Source organism: Astyanax mexicanus, chromosome 4 (assembly GCF_023375975.1).
Source record: "Astyanax mexicanus isolate ESR-SI-001 chromosome 4, AstMex3_surface, whole genome shotgun sequence".
Lineage (NCBI taxonomy): Eukaryota > Metazoa > Chordata > Actinopteri > Characiformes > Acestrorhamphidae > Astyanax > Astyanax mexicanus.
The window spans coordinates 43402051-43422411 of NC_064411.1; the positions used below are offsets into that span (position 1 = coordinate 43402051).

General features: G+C 39.7%; 1 protein-coding gene across 1 annotated transcript; it reads left to right on the forward strand.

The window, feature by feature from the left end:
* The first annotated feature begins 114 nt into the window (after nucleotides 1-114).
* Nucleotides 115-18821, forward strand: cul3b (cullin 3b). Its single transcript, XM_022678753.2, has 16 exons — nucleotides 115-390; nucleotides 3327-3524; nucleotides 5229-5342; nucleotides 5437-5597; nucleotides 6173-6287; nucleotides 6508-6736; nucleotides 7748-7893; nucleotides 8089-8265; nucleotides 12225-12395; nucleotides 13187-13294; nucleotides 13388-13512; nucleotides 13995-14091; nucleotides 14208-14342; nucleotides 14819-15005; nucleotides 15371-15516; nucleotides 17665-18821. Exons 1-16 carry the CDS (start codon nucleotides 328-330, stop codon nucleotides 17794-17796), a joined length of 2304 nt encoding a protein of 767 aa, XP_022534474.1. The 5' UTR covers nucleotides 115-327; the 3' UTR covers nucleotides 17797-18821.
* Nucleotides 18822-20361: the final 1540 nt, after the last annotated feature.

Genomic DNA, 20361 nt, shown 5'->3' on the forward strand with positions numbered 1-20361 from the left:
TGTTGCAGTAGTGAGAGAGGTTCACATACACACAGTGTGTGTGTGTGTGTGTGTGTGTGTGTGTGTGTGTGTGTGTGTGTGTGTGTGTGTGTGTGTGTGTGTGTGTGTGTGTGTGTGTGTGTACCGTCCGCCATCATTGGAGAGCAGCACAGCACAGCAGAGCCGAGCAGTCAGGCGCTTGTCAACAAGTCCCAAACTACTGGGATCTCCAGCTATTAAAGAAGGTCAAGTGGAGGCTGATCATCGGCTCCACGGACTTATCTCCCTTCCCTTTACCAGGACAAGTCTTTCATGTGAGCGAGGAGACCACCGGGGAGGCAGCCAAACATGTCAAATCTCAGCAAAGGCGGCACCAAAAAGGACACCAAGATGAGGATACGAGCCTTTCCTGTGAGTACAGGCCGGCGTCTGGAACGCCGCAGCCGGCGAGGCCTTCACTCGAGCTCCGGGGATGCGGGCTTCAGGCTCAGGCTTGAAGGCCCGAGTGCTCTTAAGCAGGGGTGCATAAATGTTGTCACCCATCCAAGAGTGAGCCGAATTACAGAATTAGAAATGCTGCAGCAGTAGCACCAACACCAACACCAGAGTGTCCATTAACTAGAGACAAGTCACCTCATTATAGCTGCATGTTTCCTGCTGACAGATTTTAGCTACACCAACCTTAACGCTAGGTTATATCATTTAGGTAGAGCTAGCTAACGTATGTAAACGCTAGCTATGTGACCCTTACTTGTTTTATGCCGATTATTTTTTGGAAATGCTCCGAATGTGAACGACATTCATGAGCTTAGCTAAGTTATTCGAGCTGTTCGTCTTCTCTTTTCACGAAGGTCACGAATAAAAACGTCCTAATCGACTTGTGTGTGAGAATAAACCGTGTTCAGACCGTCTTTCAGTCCCTCACTGATTCAGTTAACTAGGTCCCTGAAATGCGATATAAACCTGTGTATGAGGCTAACGTAGTTAGCTAGCTAGCTATTTAGCTAACCTAGCTAAATAGCTAGCTTGGCTCACTTGCGCAGTTCGGAGACTTCTAGCCCCGTTAGCTTAGCTGGCTAACTGACAGATAGCGCTAGATAATGTATTTTCACTGTTACACGAATTCGAATTATGCTCTTACGTGACTTTCGTACGTTTTTAAATCCCACACAACTGGACAACTCGAGCAGAAATGTTGTGTGACGCATTGAACGTAGCTAAATTAGCCAGCCAGTTAGCTTTTAGTTAGTTAACGCTAACGTAAAACATGTTATTAGCCCTTAGCTAGCTTAGTTAGCTATCGGCTCTTACCAGGACTTTAGCTAGTTGGTCAGTATGTCTTAGCTGTAACTAACTAGCCAGCTAGCTATCTTAGTTATGCAGAAGATTAAAACATAAAACATGCTATGACTGTACGAGCTATGTTGTTTTAATTATATAAGCTAGCTATTTCATTTAGTATGTGTTAATTACGTTAAAGTTAGCAAGCTACGCTAGCTAAGGAGTCCGTGTTTCCTGAGTGCCACTTAATAATAAAAAAAAAAAAGGTTCAGAATGTAAAAATCCATCCCATGATTTTGTTCCAACTGCATAGACTCTTGAGCTGCAGCAGAGCCGTCCGGGCAGTTAAAACAAAATCCTGGGGTGGATGTTTACTTTGTGGGGCCTGGATTAGCCACCTGACATGGCTTTTTTGAAAGGGTTCTGTTTTGTTTTCTTCTCTTAATTGACATCAATAACATTAGCAGGACGTGAGCAATACTTTAATATTGCATGATAATCGAGTGTTATGTATTATTAATATTTTTAAAAGGTCTGAAACCTTTTCAAGGTCCTGGACAAACAAAAAAACAATATTGAAAACAATAAACAGCCTTGCAATGCAACCCTATTATAACTTGGGAGCATAATATTGTGTATATAATGTATAGTAAACTATGTGTATTATCTCATTATGTTAGCTAGCAAGGTATGTCTAATAGTATTGCAAAAATCTAAAAACAATGTGTATTTTAGCCATAGAAACCTAGGTTACAGAGCCCAACAGATGGAAAAATACAATTTTGTGACTTCATAAATATTTTGCAACCTCAGTTAAAAGAAGAAACATTTAATTAGGTAAATTTAGGGAACAAATGGCTTAATCAGGAGGATGATGTCCTTGATGTATGCCTGTATTTTACAGTACAGTATTCAAATTCCTTCAGACTAAAGAATAAAGTGTAGAAACCAAACTGCGTGAACAGTATACATTAACACACATTTTCTTCTCCCAACCTGTGAAACGGACAGATTTCACAATACCCCACCTGAAGGAATTCGGCCTACTTTTTCTTGTGAAACTATTACGCTATGTGTGAATTCCTCTGAACCACGCCACTGTGTTTGTACCTGTTCCAATCATTTGGCTTAGATACAGTTTTATCTTGAGCTTTGCTGTTTAAACAGTCTGAAATAATGTGACCTTACAGATGGATAAGGGCAGAAAGATAAATGAAAGTGGTGTGGACTTGGTCGAGTCATGTTTACTTAGATCTTATGGCTCAGTATAGCGTTTAGAGTGACTGCATGGCATTCTGTTACTGCGGACAATGTAAACGCTTGAGATGCTTTGATAAAAAATGGACTAGGTACTACTTTGTACGGGGCACGATTCATCCTAAATACTAAAATTATTTTCAGAATGTGTCAGATATTCAAGTTTTGAAGGAGCTGAAATCATTATAGTACTGTGAAACCGGACAAAAACATATTGATGCAACCAAAACAAAACAATGTGAAGCTCCGAATAAATAACATGTCTGTGTGATGTGTATAAAACACAGTAAAAAAAAGAGCAGCTTTTAAAACCATTAAGTGACACAGTAAATGACAAATAACATAATACACATCACAGTACACTGTATTAATCACAGTGTCTTGACATAGTGATATGTGCAATTTTCATTTTTTTTTTTTTTTTTGCAATTTTACACAGTATCAGATATTTTGATTGCAGCCCATTTCAATCTGGATATTGTGTCTTTTTAAATAATATAATTTACATCAATTACAATTAGCCCTAAAATTGAACTCAGTGATTCTATTGCTTTAGGATCAATAACTCAATCATTAACTCTGCATATAAGGGGTTTATGTGAAAGATATGAAGAACACTCAGCATTTGGGGGCATTTACCTTCTAATACAGTGATGATCAGTGGCATTACTGATATTGTGGTGGTGGTGTTTTTTTAGCTGTCCTGTAATTATACGCTTTATAAAATGGTTTATAAACTCGTCAAAAGTTGACTAACATTAATGGCCGGACTTTGCACTATTTCTGCTCTTTTTCTATGGACCACACAGATGACGATGGACGAGAAGTACGTCAACAACATCTGGGACCTCCTCAAGAACGCCATCCAGGAAATCCAGCGGAAGAACAACAGCGGCCTGAGCTTTGAGGAGCTGTACAGGAACGCTTACACCATGGTTCTGCACAAACATGGCGAGAAGCTCTACACAGGCTTGCGGGAGGTCGTCACTGAGCACCTCATCAACAAGGTAAGAAAGTGGAGCGGAGTTTATGCTCAGAATAGTGAGGAATTGCTCGCCGTATGTGTTTTGAACGTTGCGTTAAGCAGTTCTGCAGGTGCCTCAGGCCTGCCTCATCAGCCGGTTCGGCGGAAAGAGATATGGTGCTGCCTCATCTCTAAAGGGCAGTTTGTAGAAGCTTCTTCCTTTGACCATAAAGATTCTGGAGGGACGGTTTGTGTCTGGAGGAAAAGTTGCATTTAGGATGCACCATATGTACAAATGTTTGTAGACAATTTTCCTATCCATCAGTGGTGTTGGTTTATTCCTCCTTTTACTGCAGGAGCATGCTCTGCTTCTCTGGGGATGCTTTATGTTAGGTGCTAGGATAGTGCAGTGAGGATTTCATTGCGTTCAACCATAACAGCATTAATAAGGTTAGGAACTGATATAGGGTAATTTTAGTTATGGATCACAGACAGAACAAGGTTAAATGGAGCACCATTATTCCAGAGAATGTTCTGTTGTTCAGTGCTGGTGAGATTTGTACTCCGGGCAGTAGGAATGGTTATACCTACCTTGTTTGGTCTGGACCTTCTGATATTTCAGTTGAAAGATGCCTCAACCCATGGTCTAGACCAAAGGACCACAATTTGTTCCTATGTTTATTAGGAATTAAACATAGTCTTGAATTACATAGCATTTTGAATGGAGATTTTCCATTAAAAGGAAAATATAGTCTACAACTAGTCATAATCCCTGTCCAGGAAGCACAGACTATTAGAGATGGTTTAGACTTTCAAACCTATTACAGAAAGCTTAGTCATACTATCACCATTCATTAAACAATAAAGAAGGAAATAAGCAAGAAAAGTACAATATGCGGCTACTTGTGATGCCTGTGATGATACAACTGTTGCAGGACTAGTTCATTCATCTGGACAGTTGGAATAAGTCTGCACTTGAATTTGGAGCTGCTGGTAAAGAAGGGACCAAACTGATCCTTTATGGGTAGCAGGTCTAATATTGATGTCATTTACTTATCGGATATTGGACAGGCACTTGCCAATCCAGATTCTAATCCAGCATTATGTTGAGATGCATCACTGAGCCAGATTCCAGGTCCCAGTCTTATCATGAACAGCAGCTTTAGTCTTAGAGGGAGCAAACATAAACTGTTGGTTTGAATATGATTATTTGGGGTTATTTTAATCTGGAAATGCCTGAAAGTAAGACGACCACTTGTAAAGTGAGTAAAGCCAGCAATATAGTTATACATTAGACATTGTGTTAATCACAATACCAGCAACAGTAGTGATACTTTTTTATGAATGCTGTTTGTTGTAATGCTGTAATATCAGCAGTTTAGTGAAAACAAATAAAATTTTCTTATTATTTTGCGGGAACACAATGACTGACAACACGCTGGTTTGAGACTCATACCCCTCTCAACCCAGTCAATGTAACAAAACCATTAACCTTGGTTCAGAATTTTGATTCTGAACTCTCAGGTTTAAAAAAGAAATAGCCTCAGGCTCACATACTGCTGCTCCAGAGCACTGCATGCAAGTGTGCTTTTCTGTGGAGATTATACAAGCTGTGTGCACAAGTGAATGTCTGTGTCAGCAGTGGGTGTTCTTAAAAGTAGCTGAATTGACTCTTTTTTTTGGGCATGCTGTGTATTGTTTTTAAGTACATAAATTATTAAATGGATTTATCTTTTATTTTTCAAAGGTGCGAGATGATGTACTAAACTCCCTCAACAACAACTTTCTTCAAACTTTGAACCAAGCCTGGAACGACCACCAAACAGCCATGGTAATGATTCGAGACATCTTGATGTACATGGTGAGTTCCTGTCAGTATTTCTTGGTTGATTGAATATTATTGTCCTGTAGTATTTTGATTGAGATCATGAAGGACCTCTCTTCCCCTCCCACAGGACCGTGTTTACGTGCAGCAGAACAACGTAGAAAATGTCTATAATCTAGGTCTCATCATCTTTCGAGACCAGGTGGTGCGTTACGGCTGCATCCGGGATCACCTGCAACAAACTCTGCTAGATATGATCGCTCGGGAAAGGAAGGGCGAGGTGGTGGACAGGTAAGATGTTCTGCTGTCCAGTTCTAAAACAAACACTTTAAGAAATTCAGTTATGGGCGAATACTCCAGTCAAAGTTTGCTTTTATTTAAATACATTTTCATATATAATCATGTTTCTCAGTTTTTCAGAAGACTCCAACTGCAGACCTCCTAAATTCGGCTCTGCTTAGGAGCCAATTAAATTGCAGAACTCAACAATTAGATATGTTCAGGAGCCAGTGGTGTTAGATCTGTAACTGAATTGAAACATATAGAGCTGTATTATTGTCACGACACAGTTAGTTCTTTAGTGTAGTTTTGAAAGTTAAATTGTTTTTCAATATTTGTGTTACGTTCCTCATGGGATGGCTTGGGATTGCCCACACCTATGTTAGTTGTGAGGTGTTATCTTTTGAGTGAGGTCAAACACTTGCAAGCATGCTTGTGTCCAAAAGACTTTTTGTCATCTAGATTTTCACCAAAGACTTTCTTTACTTCACCATAACTAACCAATTCCTTTGATGAAGCACTGTACGATACTATAAATACAATGAGATCATTCAAAATGGTTTAACAATATGTTTTGTCTTCTCCAGGGGGGCCATACGTAACGCTTGCCAGATGTTAATGATCTTAGGCCTCGAAGGCCGGTCGGTTTATGAAGAAGACTTCGAGGCCCCGTTCTTAGAAATGTCTGCAGAATTCTTTCAGGTTTGTAAAGATGTTTCAATTTGTGACACAAGTACACTGTGCTGCCCAAATGTTTTGACTCCTATTTTAATAGATGCTTTAAGTTTAAGTTGTACCCATTGCTGCTCACAGAGATGTGCAAATGATTTGCAGCTTGTCCCATAGTTGCACTGGCAGGGGACTTTTTTTATTTGCTTGTTCAGGATAATTTTCAGTAATTTTCTTAAGTTTTTGCTTTTAGATGGAAAGTCAAAAGTTTTTGGCAGAGAACAGTGCGAGTGTGTACATAAAGAAAGTAGAGGCACGGATAAACGAAGAAATTGAGCGAGTCATGCACTGTCTGGACAAGTCGACGGAGGAGCCCATAGTGAAGGTGGTGGAGCGGGAACTCATCTCAAAGCACATGAAGACTATCGTAGAGATGGAGAACTCTGGTCTTGTTCACATGCTCAAGAACGGAAAGACAGAAGGTAAGATCGAAAGGATTTAATCAACGTGGCTGATGGAGGATTTTATGTAATGACATAGTATTTTAATATTCCATTTTTGGGTAGCTTGGGATTGCCCATACCTGTATAAGTTGTGAAGCGATATTTTGTAAATGAGGTTAAACATGGGCCAGCAAGCTCATGGCAAGGCGATGTGAATTATCCAAGTTTAAGTGAAAATGCATAATGAGAGATTCCATTTCTGAAGTTGTGCAGTATTTTGTCATTGCTCTGGTTCACAGTGTCACATGAATACCGGGTATACCTCACAGAAGGCATTACCACAGTGCAGTGGGTAGTAATGATTGTTACTGGCAATGTTTATGTTCCTCTTTTTTGATTGTTGTCTAGGGGTAAAGGGTAAAAGGTAATTATTAAAACAAAAAGAAAAAAGTCAGTTTGAAGGCCAAAAAAATTTGATTATTTTTACTTGTTACTTTAAACAACCAACACAAAAATACAAACTCTCTCTTTAAGAACATCTCAATGTCTAGGATGGACTATACAGTGCCACAAAAAGAAAATAAGTGTTGTAGTTTCTATTTTTTTACTTTCCATTTAACCAGACAAATCATTAAAACATGTTTTTAATTTACAATAACAGCCTGACACTCAGTTAATAGCAACAGTTGCAGTCTGTCTAACACAGAATTAAACTATCCAAAATACATAAATAATATGTGCTCTTTATTATATACAGTGATTTACCTATGTGTTAAAAGTGTGAAGGACTCTGCACACAAAAAAAAATACCAATTTTTTCTCTTAATTATTAATGCAGTCAAGTAATAGTGTTGTGCTGTCACAGTTTTGAACTTTAAGTGAAAGTGTTTGTTTGTTTGTGTACCTCATTGTTTTATCTCCATAAGTACAGACTCAAATCCATTCCCATCTGTTTCATTAATAAGGTATTAACAGCAATGAAGAAATAGTTTTGCTGTATTTGACTCATGGCTGCTTTTTCTGTTTGTTTGTTTGTTTGTGTGTGTGTAGACTTAGCGTGTATGTATAAGCTGTTCAGCAGGGTGCCAAATGGTCTGAAGACTATGTGTGAGTGCATGAGCTCCTACCTACGGGAGCAAGGCAAAGCTCTTGTGTCTGAGGAGGGAGAGGGCAAGAACCCTGTTGACTATATCCAGGTACCAGCAACCATATTTTAAGACCCTTAAAGGGGTCTAATAAATTCTTGTGGAAAATTTTGAAAAGTCTTAAATCGTCCCAATTTTCAGTTTACTCCTGGGATCAGCCTGTGGAGTTTTTGAGCTGTGTGGCCCAATGTCTTATTCTCTCTCCCTCTCTCTCTCTCTCTCTCTCTCTCTCTCTCTCTCATTCAGGGCTTACTGGATTTAAAGTCTCGCTTTGACCGCTTCCTGCAGGAGTCCTTCAATAATGACCGCCTGTTCAAGCAGACCATAGCTGGTGACTTTGAATACTTCCTCAATTTGAACCCCCGCTCACCAGAGTACCTCTCACTTTTCATTGACGACAAGCTGAAGAAGGGCGTGAAGGGAGTGAGTCAGCTGTTTTTTCTCTCAACCAGGCCAGCACCCACCATATCTCTGTGTTAGCAAAACAGAAAAGAAAGGAAAGATAACTTAACTTCTTCCTTGTGGCTGTGCAAAGGCTAACACATGGTGACTAAGATGTTTTTTATGAATGAATGAGCTTTCTGAGATGAGAAGTTTAGCTGTAAAGGGAATTCCGTACTGTTACTCATAATCTTATAATGGTCACAGTCCACATGGTGAGATCTGAAGGTGAAGACATGACTTTACAGACCTCAGCAGTTCTTGTTCTGAACTAACAGTGCCCTAAACAATCCACCGTGGACTCAAACACTGTATATTTCTGCACTATACATGTAAATCCATGATTTCACAAAGCATGCTACATGTCAGGAAGAACTGTATCCATAGCAGCATAATATGCTAAACATACTATTATGTCTAGGGATGTGACAATTGCAAAATTGTAGTAGTCGATACTATTCCCACTGGAATTTGATGATTTTTGATTACAGTTTCAATACATGACAAAAAAATCACAATGTTGCTGTGATATAAGGATCACTGTTCAAATCCCAGATCCCAGATGCTGCTTGCCATCAGCAGCCAGAGTCTGAGAGAGCACAAGTAGACCTAATCCCTCAGAGGTGTATAGATGACCTTTCTCCCCATATCAGTCTGTGAATGGTTAGCTGTTGTATTGAAGTGTAGTCAATGTGCTGTCCTGCAAGTGCGCTGGCTACCCAGTGATGCTGCAGATATGGCGGTTGGAAAAGAGGTGGTGGCTGGCTTCACATGTATCCGAGGAGGCATGTGCTACATTTGGGGGCATTACTAGTGATTACTAGTGACTAGGCCTAATTAGTGGATTAGGTAACTGGCCTTCCAAATGTGTGAGAACATGGGATAAAATTAGAAATAAATGATACCAGAATTCTCTAAGTGTTTTTTATCAGTGTGGTACAGAAGTATCAATTCTCCTACACTCTCTATGCTTACTATAATGAATGTGCTGCTAATAGGCTCTTATAATGTGCTGCTACAGAACCTTTAGCATGGTTACATGCGGTTTTGGACACAGCCATAGTCCCATCTCAGTTAGGCAGAGTGTCTGAAATCTAAGCTTAACTGTCACAAGTTTATTAACACCTTTGGTCTTAGGCGAGGATCGCTATAAAAAGAACTCCCTCTTACCCAGAGTTCCCTTTTAACAGCAGCTGGCCAATCCAAGTGCATGAGTTCTGTCAAGCTTTATGATTGTCTAGTTTATCCTACGGTTTTAAATCTTCCTATAGGTGTGTATATATGTTGCTTAGTGCAGATGTACACTGATTAGCCATAACCTTTAAAACCAATGTTCAATACAGCTCTGGAAAAAATTAGGAGACCACTTCAGGTCTGATTTTTGAATCAGTTTCTCTGATTTTGCTATTTATAGGTATATGTTTTGAGTAAAATGAACATTGTTGTTTTATTCTATAAACTATGGACAACATTTCACCCAAATTCAAATATAAATATTGTCATTTAGAGCATTTATGTGCAGAAAATGAGAAATTGACTGAAATAACAAAAAAGACACTGAGCCTTTAAACCTCAAATAATGCAAAGAAAACAAGTTCATATTCATAAAGTTTTAAGAGTTCAGAAATCAGTATTTGGTGGAATAACCCTGGTTTTTAATCACAGTTATCATGTATCTTGGTGTGTCCTTTTCCACCAGTCTTGCACACTGCTTTTGGATAACTTGATGCCACTCCTGGTGCAAAAATTCAAGCAGTTCAGATTGGTTTGATGGCTTGTGATCATCCATCTTCCTTTTGAATATATTTCAGAGGTTTTTAATTTGGTAAAATCAAAGAAACTTACCGTATTTTTCGGGCTATAAGGCGCACTTAAAATACTTATTTTTTCCCAAAAATCGTCATTGCGCCTTATAATGCAGTGCGCCTTGTGTATGGATTTTGCTTGTGTTTACTGACCTCGATTTTTATGTGGTACACGGCGCTCTGTTGTGCAGAATTCCTCACCCACGCCAGAAAAAGATCCCCCTCTTGGGCTAGCGCGCGGTTACCTTTGACTGCCGTACTGCCTCTCGGCTGTGGTTCAGGGTAGCTAGTTTCCACTGTAGCTCCGTGGCCAGAACAAGGTGCCGGTAAACTTTCCTTTCCACCCGTTCTGGGTTAATAGCACAAACTGTTTCTTTTTAGCGCCCACTTCTAAGTAAAGTTAACCTCTTAACACGCGCTGGCCCACCGGCGGGCCAGAAATATTTAATATTTCATAACTGGCTGTGTTTCTGAATAGTTATGAACAGTTACAGGTTCAATATAGACATCCAATATACCATTTTAAAGCTTAGAATCTCTGCTTTTGAGCTATTTAGCCTATTTAGCGGAATATCCTTTCAGAAAATAAACATTTAGGGCGAAATATGCCTTGGTTATGATTTTAATAATTAATAACTCTCATATTTGCGTTTATCGTTCGTCCATATTTCATCGAATGCGGTCATGTCATACACCATTCGAACCGTCTGGCTCTCCGGATTCCAGAACTGTGCTTTTACTGTAGGATGTATGTTTCATGAATTAGAGCTGCGTCAGAGCGCATGTTTCCAGTAATAAAAGGCTCTCTCCTTTTGTCCTGGGGTAACCTCCGGTCACTGCCGCCACCCCCCGAACACACCCGCGCTCAGCCACAGGTCCTACCTTCAAAACGCGTCCAGACTAAAGAGAATCCATCAATCCAGTCTCCTGTAATCCACAGTTATATCCAAACAGCGCTGGAAATCACTTCATCCAGAAATGAAACTTATCCAATCTTTATCTCTGTTTTAAAACCGTTTTATTCACCGAATTCGGCACAACACGCTATTATAGTCAGGAGCCTCGCGGAGTAATGCGGTACTTGCTGTGCTTCAACATAATATTATGGTCTGTCGGAGCGTTGCGGCTACCGTTGTCAGGAGCGTCGCGGAGTAATACGTACTTGCTGTGCTTCAACATAATATTATGGTCTGTCGGAGCGTTGCGGCTACCGTTGTCAGGAGCCTCGCGGAGTAATACATACTTGCTGTGCTTCAACATAATATTATGGTCTGTCGGAGCGTTGCGGCTACCGTTGTCAGGAGCCTCGCGGAGTAATACGTACTTGCTGTGCTTCAACATAATATTATGGTCTGTCGGAGCGTTGCGGCTACCGTTGTCAGGAGCGTCGCGGAGTAATACGTACTTGCTGTGCTTCAACATAATATTATGGTCTGTCGGAGCGTTGCGGCTACCGTTGTCAGGAGCGTCGCGGAGTAATACGTAAGTTACTTGCTGTGCTTGTTGATTTATTGCTCAGAGATGTTGTTATTTTTCACAGATATTGTGAAGGATTTATTGCTCAGAGTTATTGTTACTGATATAAATAAAGTTTCATTTAGTGCGCCTTATAATCCAGTGCGCCTTGTGTATGGACTAACACTAAAAATAGACCGTTCACTCATCGTGCGCCTTATAATACGGTGCGCCTTATAGTCCGAAAAATACGGTAAGTCCTGTAAGTTGTCAGGTGGGGCCTCTGTGAGCATCAATGAGCCTTGGGCGCCCAGGAACTGTTGTCCTACCTTGAAGCACTTTTGGTAGCCACTGACCACTGCATTCTGGAAACACCTCACAATACCTGCTAGATGTTTTGAAGATGCTCTGACCTAGTTGTCACAATAAATTAGTATTGAGGCAAAGTGCCCCTTTTTAATGCAAGCATTTGAACTGTTGGAGCCAGATAATCAGTGTTATTATGTACATGTCGGTGGTTGTAATAATATTGCAGATCAGTGTAGATTTGTATTGCAGATTTTGTCAGGACTCAACTAATTAGCTTTTTAATAGGACATCTGTTTCCATTTACCTTTTTTGTTTTTTTGCTTTGAGGTTATTCAAAAGACTCTTTCTCTCCCTTTCCTCACTCTTTTCTAGTTGACAGAGCAAGAGGTGGAATCCATACTGGATAAGGCCATGGTGCTGTTCAGGTTCATGCAGGAGAAGGACGTGTTTGAGCGCTACTACAAACAGCACCTCGCCAGGAGGCTTCTCACTAACAAGAGCGTGTCTGACGACTCCGAGAAGAACATGATCTCAAAGCTGAAGGCAAGTTTTTGCTGAGCTGGCAGGTTACATTCACTGTTATGAGAACCTATAGAGTGGGAAAGTACAGACTAGCTCCATCTGCTGGTTGCTTTCAAAACAACCTGAATTACTGTTCATTTTAAAAATAAGCATACCATAACTTAATAAGCAACCATATAACCGTAGAAGACATTAATATATTAAACATCATACTCTCATTCTACTGTGGGGGGAAACACAAATTATTAACATTCTGATACAGCCACTGATACACAGTATATTGAATAAGATTGGTGTGGTTCCATATTCTCATTCTGAACAAGCTGGGGTGCACTTGATTCTACTTGTATAATCATAAGTCATTACAGGTTGCAGCTGGGAATAATCACAAAAAAACACTATATGTCAAATATTTCAAAATATTTCCAAACATACATGAGCTAAAGTCATTAAAGAGTTTACCACAACTGTTTTTGACAATGCTTTACTACCGTTTTATGGCAAATCCAACCCAAATATATCTCAAGTTATCGTTTTTAGCATTGATCCAGGTTAGTATTGTTGCCGACACCAGTTGATAACTCATTAAAAAATAATTTTGCACATCCTAACACTACAAAAACATTTACACACTATGGTGTAAACTGATTTGATGACACACAAATAGATAAACATGCTAATAAAGTGTATACTGCTACTGTTGATGTGGCATTTGACTTGTGTGGGTGTTTCTGTTAACATTTCCTTCTTGGATCCTGTACCATGTGTTAAAACTGACTGGAAATTGTGTCTGGCTTTGATCCATTTTGCAGACTGAGTGTGGCTGTCAGTTCACATCCAAACTGGAAGGCATGTTCAGAGACATGAGCATCTCAAACACAACCATGGATGAGTTCCGCCAACACCTACAGTCAACAGGGGTAAGAGAAATAAGAAAAAGCAAATACACTGTCATTATTGAATCGACTGATGGTGAAAAGAAATGTTTGACCGATTGACATTTCCCTTTCTAGGTGTCTCTTGGGGGTGTGGACCTCACAGTGAGGGTATTAACGACAGGTTACTGGCCCACCCAGTCAGCCACACCCAAATGTAATATACCTCCATCTCCAAGACATGCATTTGAGGTGTTTAGAAGGTATGTAAACACCATTAGCTTGAAAGACCCAAGAATAAATTCATATGACCCTTAATACCACCCACACATTTGTCCACCAATTTAATTTTTACCCAATCGTTGACACAGATTGCCTAGTCCCTGAAGAGAAGCACTGCCAATTGAATAGGACTCTTTGGAGTAGATAAACACAAAGCTATTGGCAGGTGTGGGTTAGAGCTTTGGCTCAGTGGAACTGTGTTCCCTGGAATAACAATGATCCATTCAATACTGATAAATTGAAGCAGAGTTGCAGATATAGTGGGGCAGGGGTCATCCAACCTCCTGACCTCACTAATCAAATCTTTACAGCAAAGCTTCAAAATCTAGTAGAAGGCATTCCCTGGACATTAGGGACAGTTACTTTTATGCACATTCTGATGCTAATACTTTTGTCCATATAGTGTATTTCAGTGTATATGATGCACTGATTTTTTTTTCCTCTTGGTCTTTTTTTTTTTCAGGTTTTATTTGGCCAAGCACAGTGGCAGGCAGCTCACATTGCAGCACCACATGGGCTCTGCAGACCTCAATGCCACTTTCTACGGTGCAATCAAAAAGGTATTAAAGATTGAGTTAATCAGTCACATCTTAAAAGACATGCGCAATTAAAGCCCAGTTAGGGTTATATGTTTCCCTGTTACTGGTCTGTTAATCATCTTCATCTGCCTCACCAGGAGGATGGCTCTGATATAGGTGTGGGTGGAGCCCAGGTGACCGGCTCCAATACAAGGAAGCACATTCTGCAAGTGTCAACTTTTCAAATGACCATTCTGATGCTCTTCAACAACAGAGAGAAGTCGACCTTTGAGGTATTTGCATTTACCAGCTGTACTTGTGCATCTTTGCTTCTACAAATGCATGGACATCATCTTTAGCAGGGGTACACTATATGTCTATTATATGTATGTTTGTGGACACTCCATTTAATGAATGTTTTTAACTACTTTAAGTTGCACTTAGCTTGCACACACACAGAGCTTATTAGTTTCAATAGAAATAAACAGACCAACATGAACCACTTGGCACCATGTGGGGATAAGGTGTGGTGATGATCATTAAACATCCTGACATTACTAACAATCTTGTCTCGAAATGTAATCCAATCCTTACACCAATGCTCTGAAATGTATTCGCTGTCCCTGAACAGTACAGACAGTTTATTCATTGGCGTAAATCCAATTTTTATAACTGCAAATTATTTCTGACACAATCATCCAAAATGTTACTGTGACAAGTCCTACAGATTCAGCTCATGAAATTTTTCTATCACTGTTTGTCTTTGCAGGAGATCCAGCAGGAGACTGATATCCCGGAGCGGGAGCTGGTGCGGGCACTGCAATCTCTAGCTTGTGGGAAGCCCACTCAGCGAGTGCTTACTAAGGAGCCCAAATCTAAGGAGATAGAAAACGGCCATGTATTTACAGTCAACGACCAGTTTACCTCCAAACTGCACAGAGTAAAGATTCAGACAGGTAATGATGGACAGAATGTATCCTTATAATGATCTGACAATACCCTGTAACCATTTGCTGTAGAACAGAGGTTACTTAGCCCTATTCCCATAAATCTGCCATCTTTCAAGACTTAACTCTAACCCTGATCTAACACACCAGATAGATCCAGATTATGGTGGCCTTTATTAGCCTCAGAATATTATAGCCAGGTGCGCCATAATTAGTCTCGTTTTATAGCATTTAGAGAAACAGTGTAGGAATTGATCAATAAAAATCACTAATTTGAAAAGTGCACATAATAGATTTTGTAACAAGTGGCACTACTAATTCTGAACCTTTGAATTTGCTTGCCTAATTGCATGTGTTTTTCTCTGGTGCCACAGTTGCTGCTAAACAGGGCGAATCAGATCCAGAGAGGAAAGAGACACGGCAAAAAGTGGATGACGACAGGAAGCATGAAATCGAAGCAGCAATCGTCCGCATCATGAAGTCGAGAAAGAAGATGCAGCACAATGTGCTAGTAGCAGAGGTATGGTTCTATGATTCATGTCTACGGTGATCAGCCAAGATATTTTGTGTGTAGAGTTGCTTTTGCTGGAGCTACACGACTAATATAATAGATATAATAGACATCTATGTAAAAGGGACATATAGACTTTTTTTAATTTTTAAAGCTTAGTTAAAGCTATACCCACAGTGTGGAGGCTGTACCTAGGCCTGGTTAGCTCTTGCTGTAAGATGTTTTTTTTTTTTTTTAAAGACTTCAAAAGATGCTATGTTTTGGCACCATGAGGGAGATTTAAATATTATAGGAGTCACCTATACAGGTGCTGGTCAACGAATTAGAATAATTTGAAATAGTGCAATCATGAAATTCTTTGAATGCATTTTTTGTGCAGAAAGCAAATCAGGTGTTCACCGCACCTGTCCTACTCGTTAGACTAATCACAGAACTCGTTACCTGGAAAAAAATTTGCTCAGCTGAGCTTTCCAAAAGGCCCATTTAGGCCATTTAACTGTGACACTGTTGTTTTATTGAATTAGAATAATGGAGAAACCGTTTAATTGAATTAGAATAATTTTTATTATAATTACAATCATCACTTTCTCAGTATTTTGTGGCTGCCCCCTTGGCTTGTATGACTGCCTGAAGTCTCCGCGGCATCGATTTGACCAGCTTGTCGCAAGTTTCCGCACTCACAGCTTCCCAGGCAGTGGCGATGTTCTGCTTCAGTTGGTCCAGCGTAGTAGGCTTTCTGTCGCGAATTTTCCGCTTGACGATGGCCCAAAGGTTTTCAATGACATTGAGGTCAGGCGAGTTGGCCGGCCATGCCAAAACTTCAAGCTGTTTTTTAGTGAACCAATCTTTGGTCGACTTTGCCGCATGAGCGGGTGCAAGATCCTGTTGAAATATGAAGTCTTCTTCGCCGAACTGTTCCTCAACAGTCGGAATCAGGAACGTTTCCAGAACATCTTGATATACGGCAGCATTGACCGTCTTCTTGAGGAAGCAGAGTTTCCCTACACCTCGAGCGGACATGCATCCCCAGACCATAACGCTCTGGGGAAACTTGACGGATCTTTTCACGCACTCGTGGTTGTAGGTTTCGCCACCACGACGCCAGACACGAGGACCTTGGTCACCGAAGGAGATGCAGAAGCGTGATTCGTCACTGAAGACCACTTTCTGCCAGTCTTCAGCAGTCCACTCGCCGTGTTCTTTGGCCCACTTCAGCCGTTTCTCCATTTGTTTCTTGTTCAGCATCGGTTTTACTGCTGGAACGCGAGATTTGAAGCCGAGTTCGCGCAGACGACGGTAAGTGGTTGATCTGGAGACGTCAGCGCCGGTCTGCTTGTTCCACAAGTCGGTGAGCTCGGAAGTGGACTTGAACCGGTTGCTGACTGCGATCTTTCTCAGCTGCTTGTTGTCGCGAGCAGAAGTTTTTCGGACGCCGGAACAGTTGGTGCGCTTGCTGCAGTTTTTCTTGAGAGCTTTGCAGACGGAAGACTGGCTGATGCCGAGCTGCTCAGCAATTTTAGTTTGGGTCAAGCCTTGTTGGCGAAGGGCTTGAATTTGAGCCACTATTCCGGTTGAGAGGTCGCGCTGCTTACCCATGATTGATTTTACAACTTAAATTCTACTCAACCCTGACTTTATACTGCACAGTGAACACTCTTCACAGAAAACAAAAATTCGAGCATTTATTCTAATTCAATGAAACGGTTTCTCCATTATTCTAATTCAATAAAACAACAGTGTCACAGTTAAATGGCCTAAATGGGCCTTTTAGAAAGCTCAGCTGAGCAATTTTTTTTCCAGGTAACGAGTTCTGTGATTAGTCTAACGAGTAGGACAGGTGCGGTGAACACCTGATTTGCTTTCTGCACAAAAAATGCATTCAAAGAATTTCATGATTGCACTATTTCAAATTATTCTAATTCGTTGACCAGCACCTGTACATGTAATTCAGCAATCAAAAATATTCAAGTCTTTAAAGGAATATATATATGGTGAAACACAACCAGAATTCACAGATTACTAAAATAAAGTGTATATATTTAATGCATGACAAGCATTATGTTTAATATTTATAAAATAAGTTTATTTAAATGTTATCTCTTTTTTTCTGTTTAATGTTTGTTAACCACCCAACCGTTTTCTTTCACTCTCCTGCAGGTCACTCAGCAGTTGCGGGCACGATTCCTCCCAAGTCCTGTGGTCATTAAAAAGCGCATTGAAGGACTTATTGAGAGGGAATACTTGGCAAGAACGCCAGAAGACCGTAAAGTGTACACTTACGTAGCATAAACGCGGCGTGAATTTCAAGTGAAACCTGGTGTGGAGTGAAAGGGAGCGTGAGTGTGAGAGCATTAGTTCTGGGACTTGGTCATACGCATGAACTGGGAGGTTAATTGTTTTTTTTATTTATTTTTTGTTTTGTTTTGTTTCTTTTTTTTTTTTTTTCTTTTTTTTCTTCTTTTTTTTTTCATCGCTACTGGGGAAAACTGAGAAGTTAACCTTTAACCTGTTGTACGGACTTGTTTTAAATAGCTCTTAGCGATTCACACAAAAGCCTTCCAAAGCCCCCATGGAGCTGGATCAGATTCAGCTCTGGGCTTGTAGACGAGGTGTCCGTCTCTGTGAGAGAACTGTGATAGAGTCGCGATGAAGCCTATAAACCTGACCTACAAATCCAACAACGAAAGTGCCCAAATAAGACAAGAGTGATGTGGGTTTATTGTTTTTCTTTCCAGCGCGGGATGGCTCCTGAAGGCCATTCAGGTCAGAGTGTAATACGCACACCTTCCCAGACTGATTTTTATTTCAGCTCCCTCCCCCCAATGTCTGTGTAGACGTGTTTGTAGTCTGTGGCACCATGTTGGTTGTACAGGTTGTTTAACACTATTGGCTGCCTGCAGAAGATTTTAAAAAGGAGGACGTCGTCGTTTATCGAAGAGCCATAGTAGTTGCTTTCTGAGCATGCCTTTTCTGAAGAGGGGTGAAATAACTTTTTCAAAGTTTATTAAAGAAGTGGTTTGGTTGTATTTTTTTCCATATTTCTTTCCAGATTTGGCATGGCCAAATGTAAAATTTAAACATTAGCTTTTTGTAGGGGGTCCTTCCAATGCAGTTATTATTATTATTATTATTATTATTAAGTTTTTTTTCCCTTTTTTTCTTCTAGCAAAGGAGGAACTTCTGGAGCACCATGTCTCAATGTGTAAAAATTGTAAAATAATTGTTATTGTACTCACTGAAGTGGACTGTACAGGGCCTTGTTTTCATCATTATTAAATGTAGAAAAAGGAGGAAAAAATAAATGGATTTGCTGCTTTGGGTGTTTATTTGCATTGTAAGAAATCACGTTCCCCCATTGTCACAGTAAAGCTTGGTATATGGTTGGTATTTTAATAAACATGAGTATAATAGGGAAAAATATGGGCCAGTTCCAAAAACCTGAAACTGTTACATAACAGTCCAGACTGTATATTAGGGGTGGGTGATATGGTCCTAAAATAATATCACGATATTTCATGGTATTTTCGCGACAACGATACTCTTGGCGATATAAATTAATTATTTGTTTGTATTTAAGAATACACTACTGCAACAAAATGATTTTTTTATTTTATTATATTATTTTATTATTATATTGCATATGATTTATGTATACGATACTAATAATAATGCACTCCAAATATCCCCATATATCCAGGATTAAAATAAAATAAATGATACTGGACAGATATAATCTGTCTCTAGTAGATATATAATGGAAAATGAAAACAGTGTGATTATTCTTTTGCTAAAAACAGCAAAAAAAATGAGTACCCTGATGTGATCATGAGGGGTGGGTGATATGGCACAATATTTTTAGGGTATAATATCGTTCACGATATTCAAAAATGTTTCCGATATTATCGCGAACGACTCAATATGGCACACCCCTACTGTATATTTACCTTAAGGATTAACGTACACATACAAATTGAAAAAGCCTTTAGCAGCCCGAGACTGAATTTTATCATAACATCAGCATATGGCGCAGTGTCACTCCACAGCAAAGACAGCAACGTGTTCACAATAGTCTCACAACACCACTGCACTGTGATGGTGCCTGGCTGACAGGTGGCCTAGATTGTGGACAATTTGTGAAACAACCATCTTGCTTTTCCAGTCCAATGATGTGCTACTTTTCAAAGTCTTTCAACTGGCCAAATTGTCTTAATGTCCCAACCGTCAACAATCTCTCACCATAAGGTACACTATCCAAAAGTAGCTCCTCTTTTTTATAGGAAAGCAGGGGTTAAAATGTCATTGTTTATTGTGGAAATACCCAGTTTCTAATCAGACCACACCTGTAATCATTTACATATCTGTCTAGGACATAATTTCAAGCAAAGTTTTGCAGTAATCTTTTTTTATAATTTGAGCGTATATCAAGTATTTGGCTAAAAGAATTAAACAATATGCTGAAGACATACATCTGGGGGTATTATCTTAAAATTATGACTTGGAGGAGGGCAACATTTCTCCCAAATTCCAAATAAAAAAAAATTGTCATTTAGAGCATTTATTTGCAGAAAATAAGAAATGTCTGAAATAACAAAATAGATGCAGAGCTTTCAGACTTGATGCAAAAAAATACTGAGAATTATTTACACAAAAATGGCATTTTGATACTGTGTACATAATAATTTTCAACATTTTCATATTTTTTGTTGGTTACACTAATTAAGTTTCAACCTGAAAAAAATTACTATTTTTCCTAAACTTTTGTAACATAACAGGAGGGTTAAGCTTCTCTCTTATACACTGCATTAATGTTGATGACTGTAACTGTTAACTGGCTAATAGCACTGTCTCAGAATG

Coding starts and splice junctions, on each gene's coding strand:
- cul3b (XM_022678753.2), top strand. CDS start 328: ATGTCAAATCTCAGCAAAGGCGGCACCAAAAAGGACACCAAGATGAGG. Junction 6,288..6,507: donor TGTCTGCAGAATTCTTTCAG/GTTTGTAAAGAT, acceptor TTTTGCTTTTAG/ATGGAAAGTCAAAAGTTTTT. Junction 13,295..13,387: donor AACACCTACAGTCAACAGGG/GTAAGAGAAATA, acceptor TTCCCTTTCTAG/GTGTCTCTTGGGGGTGTGGA.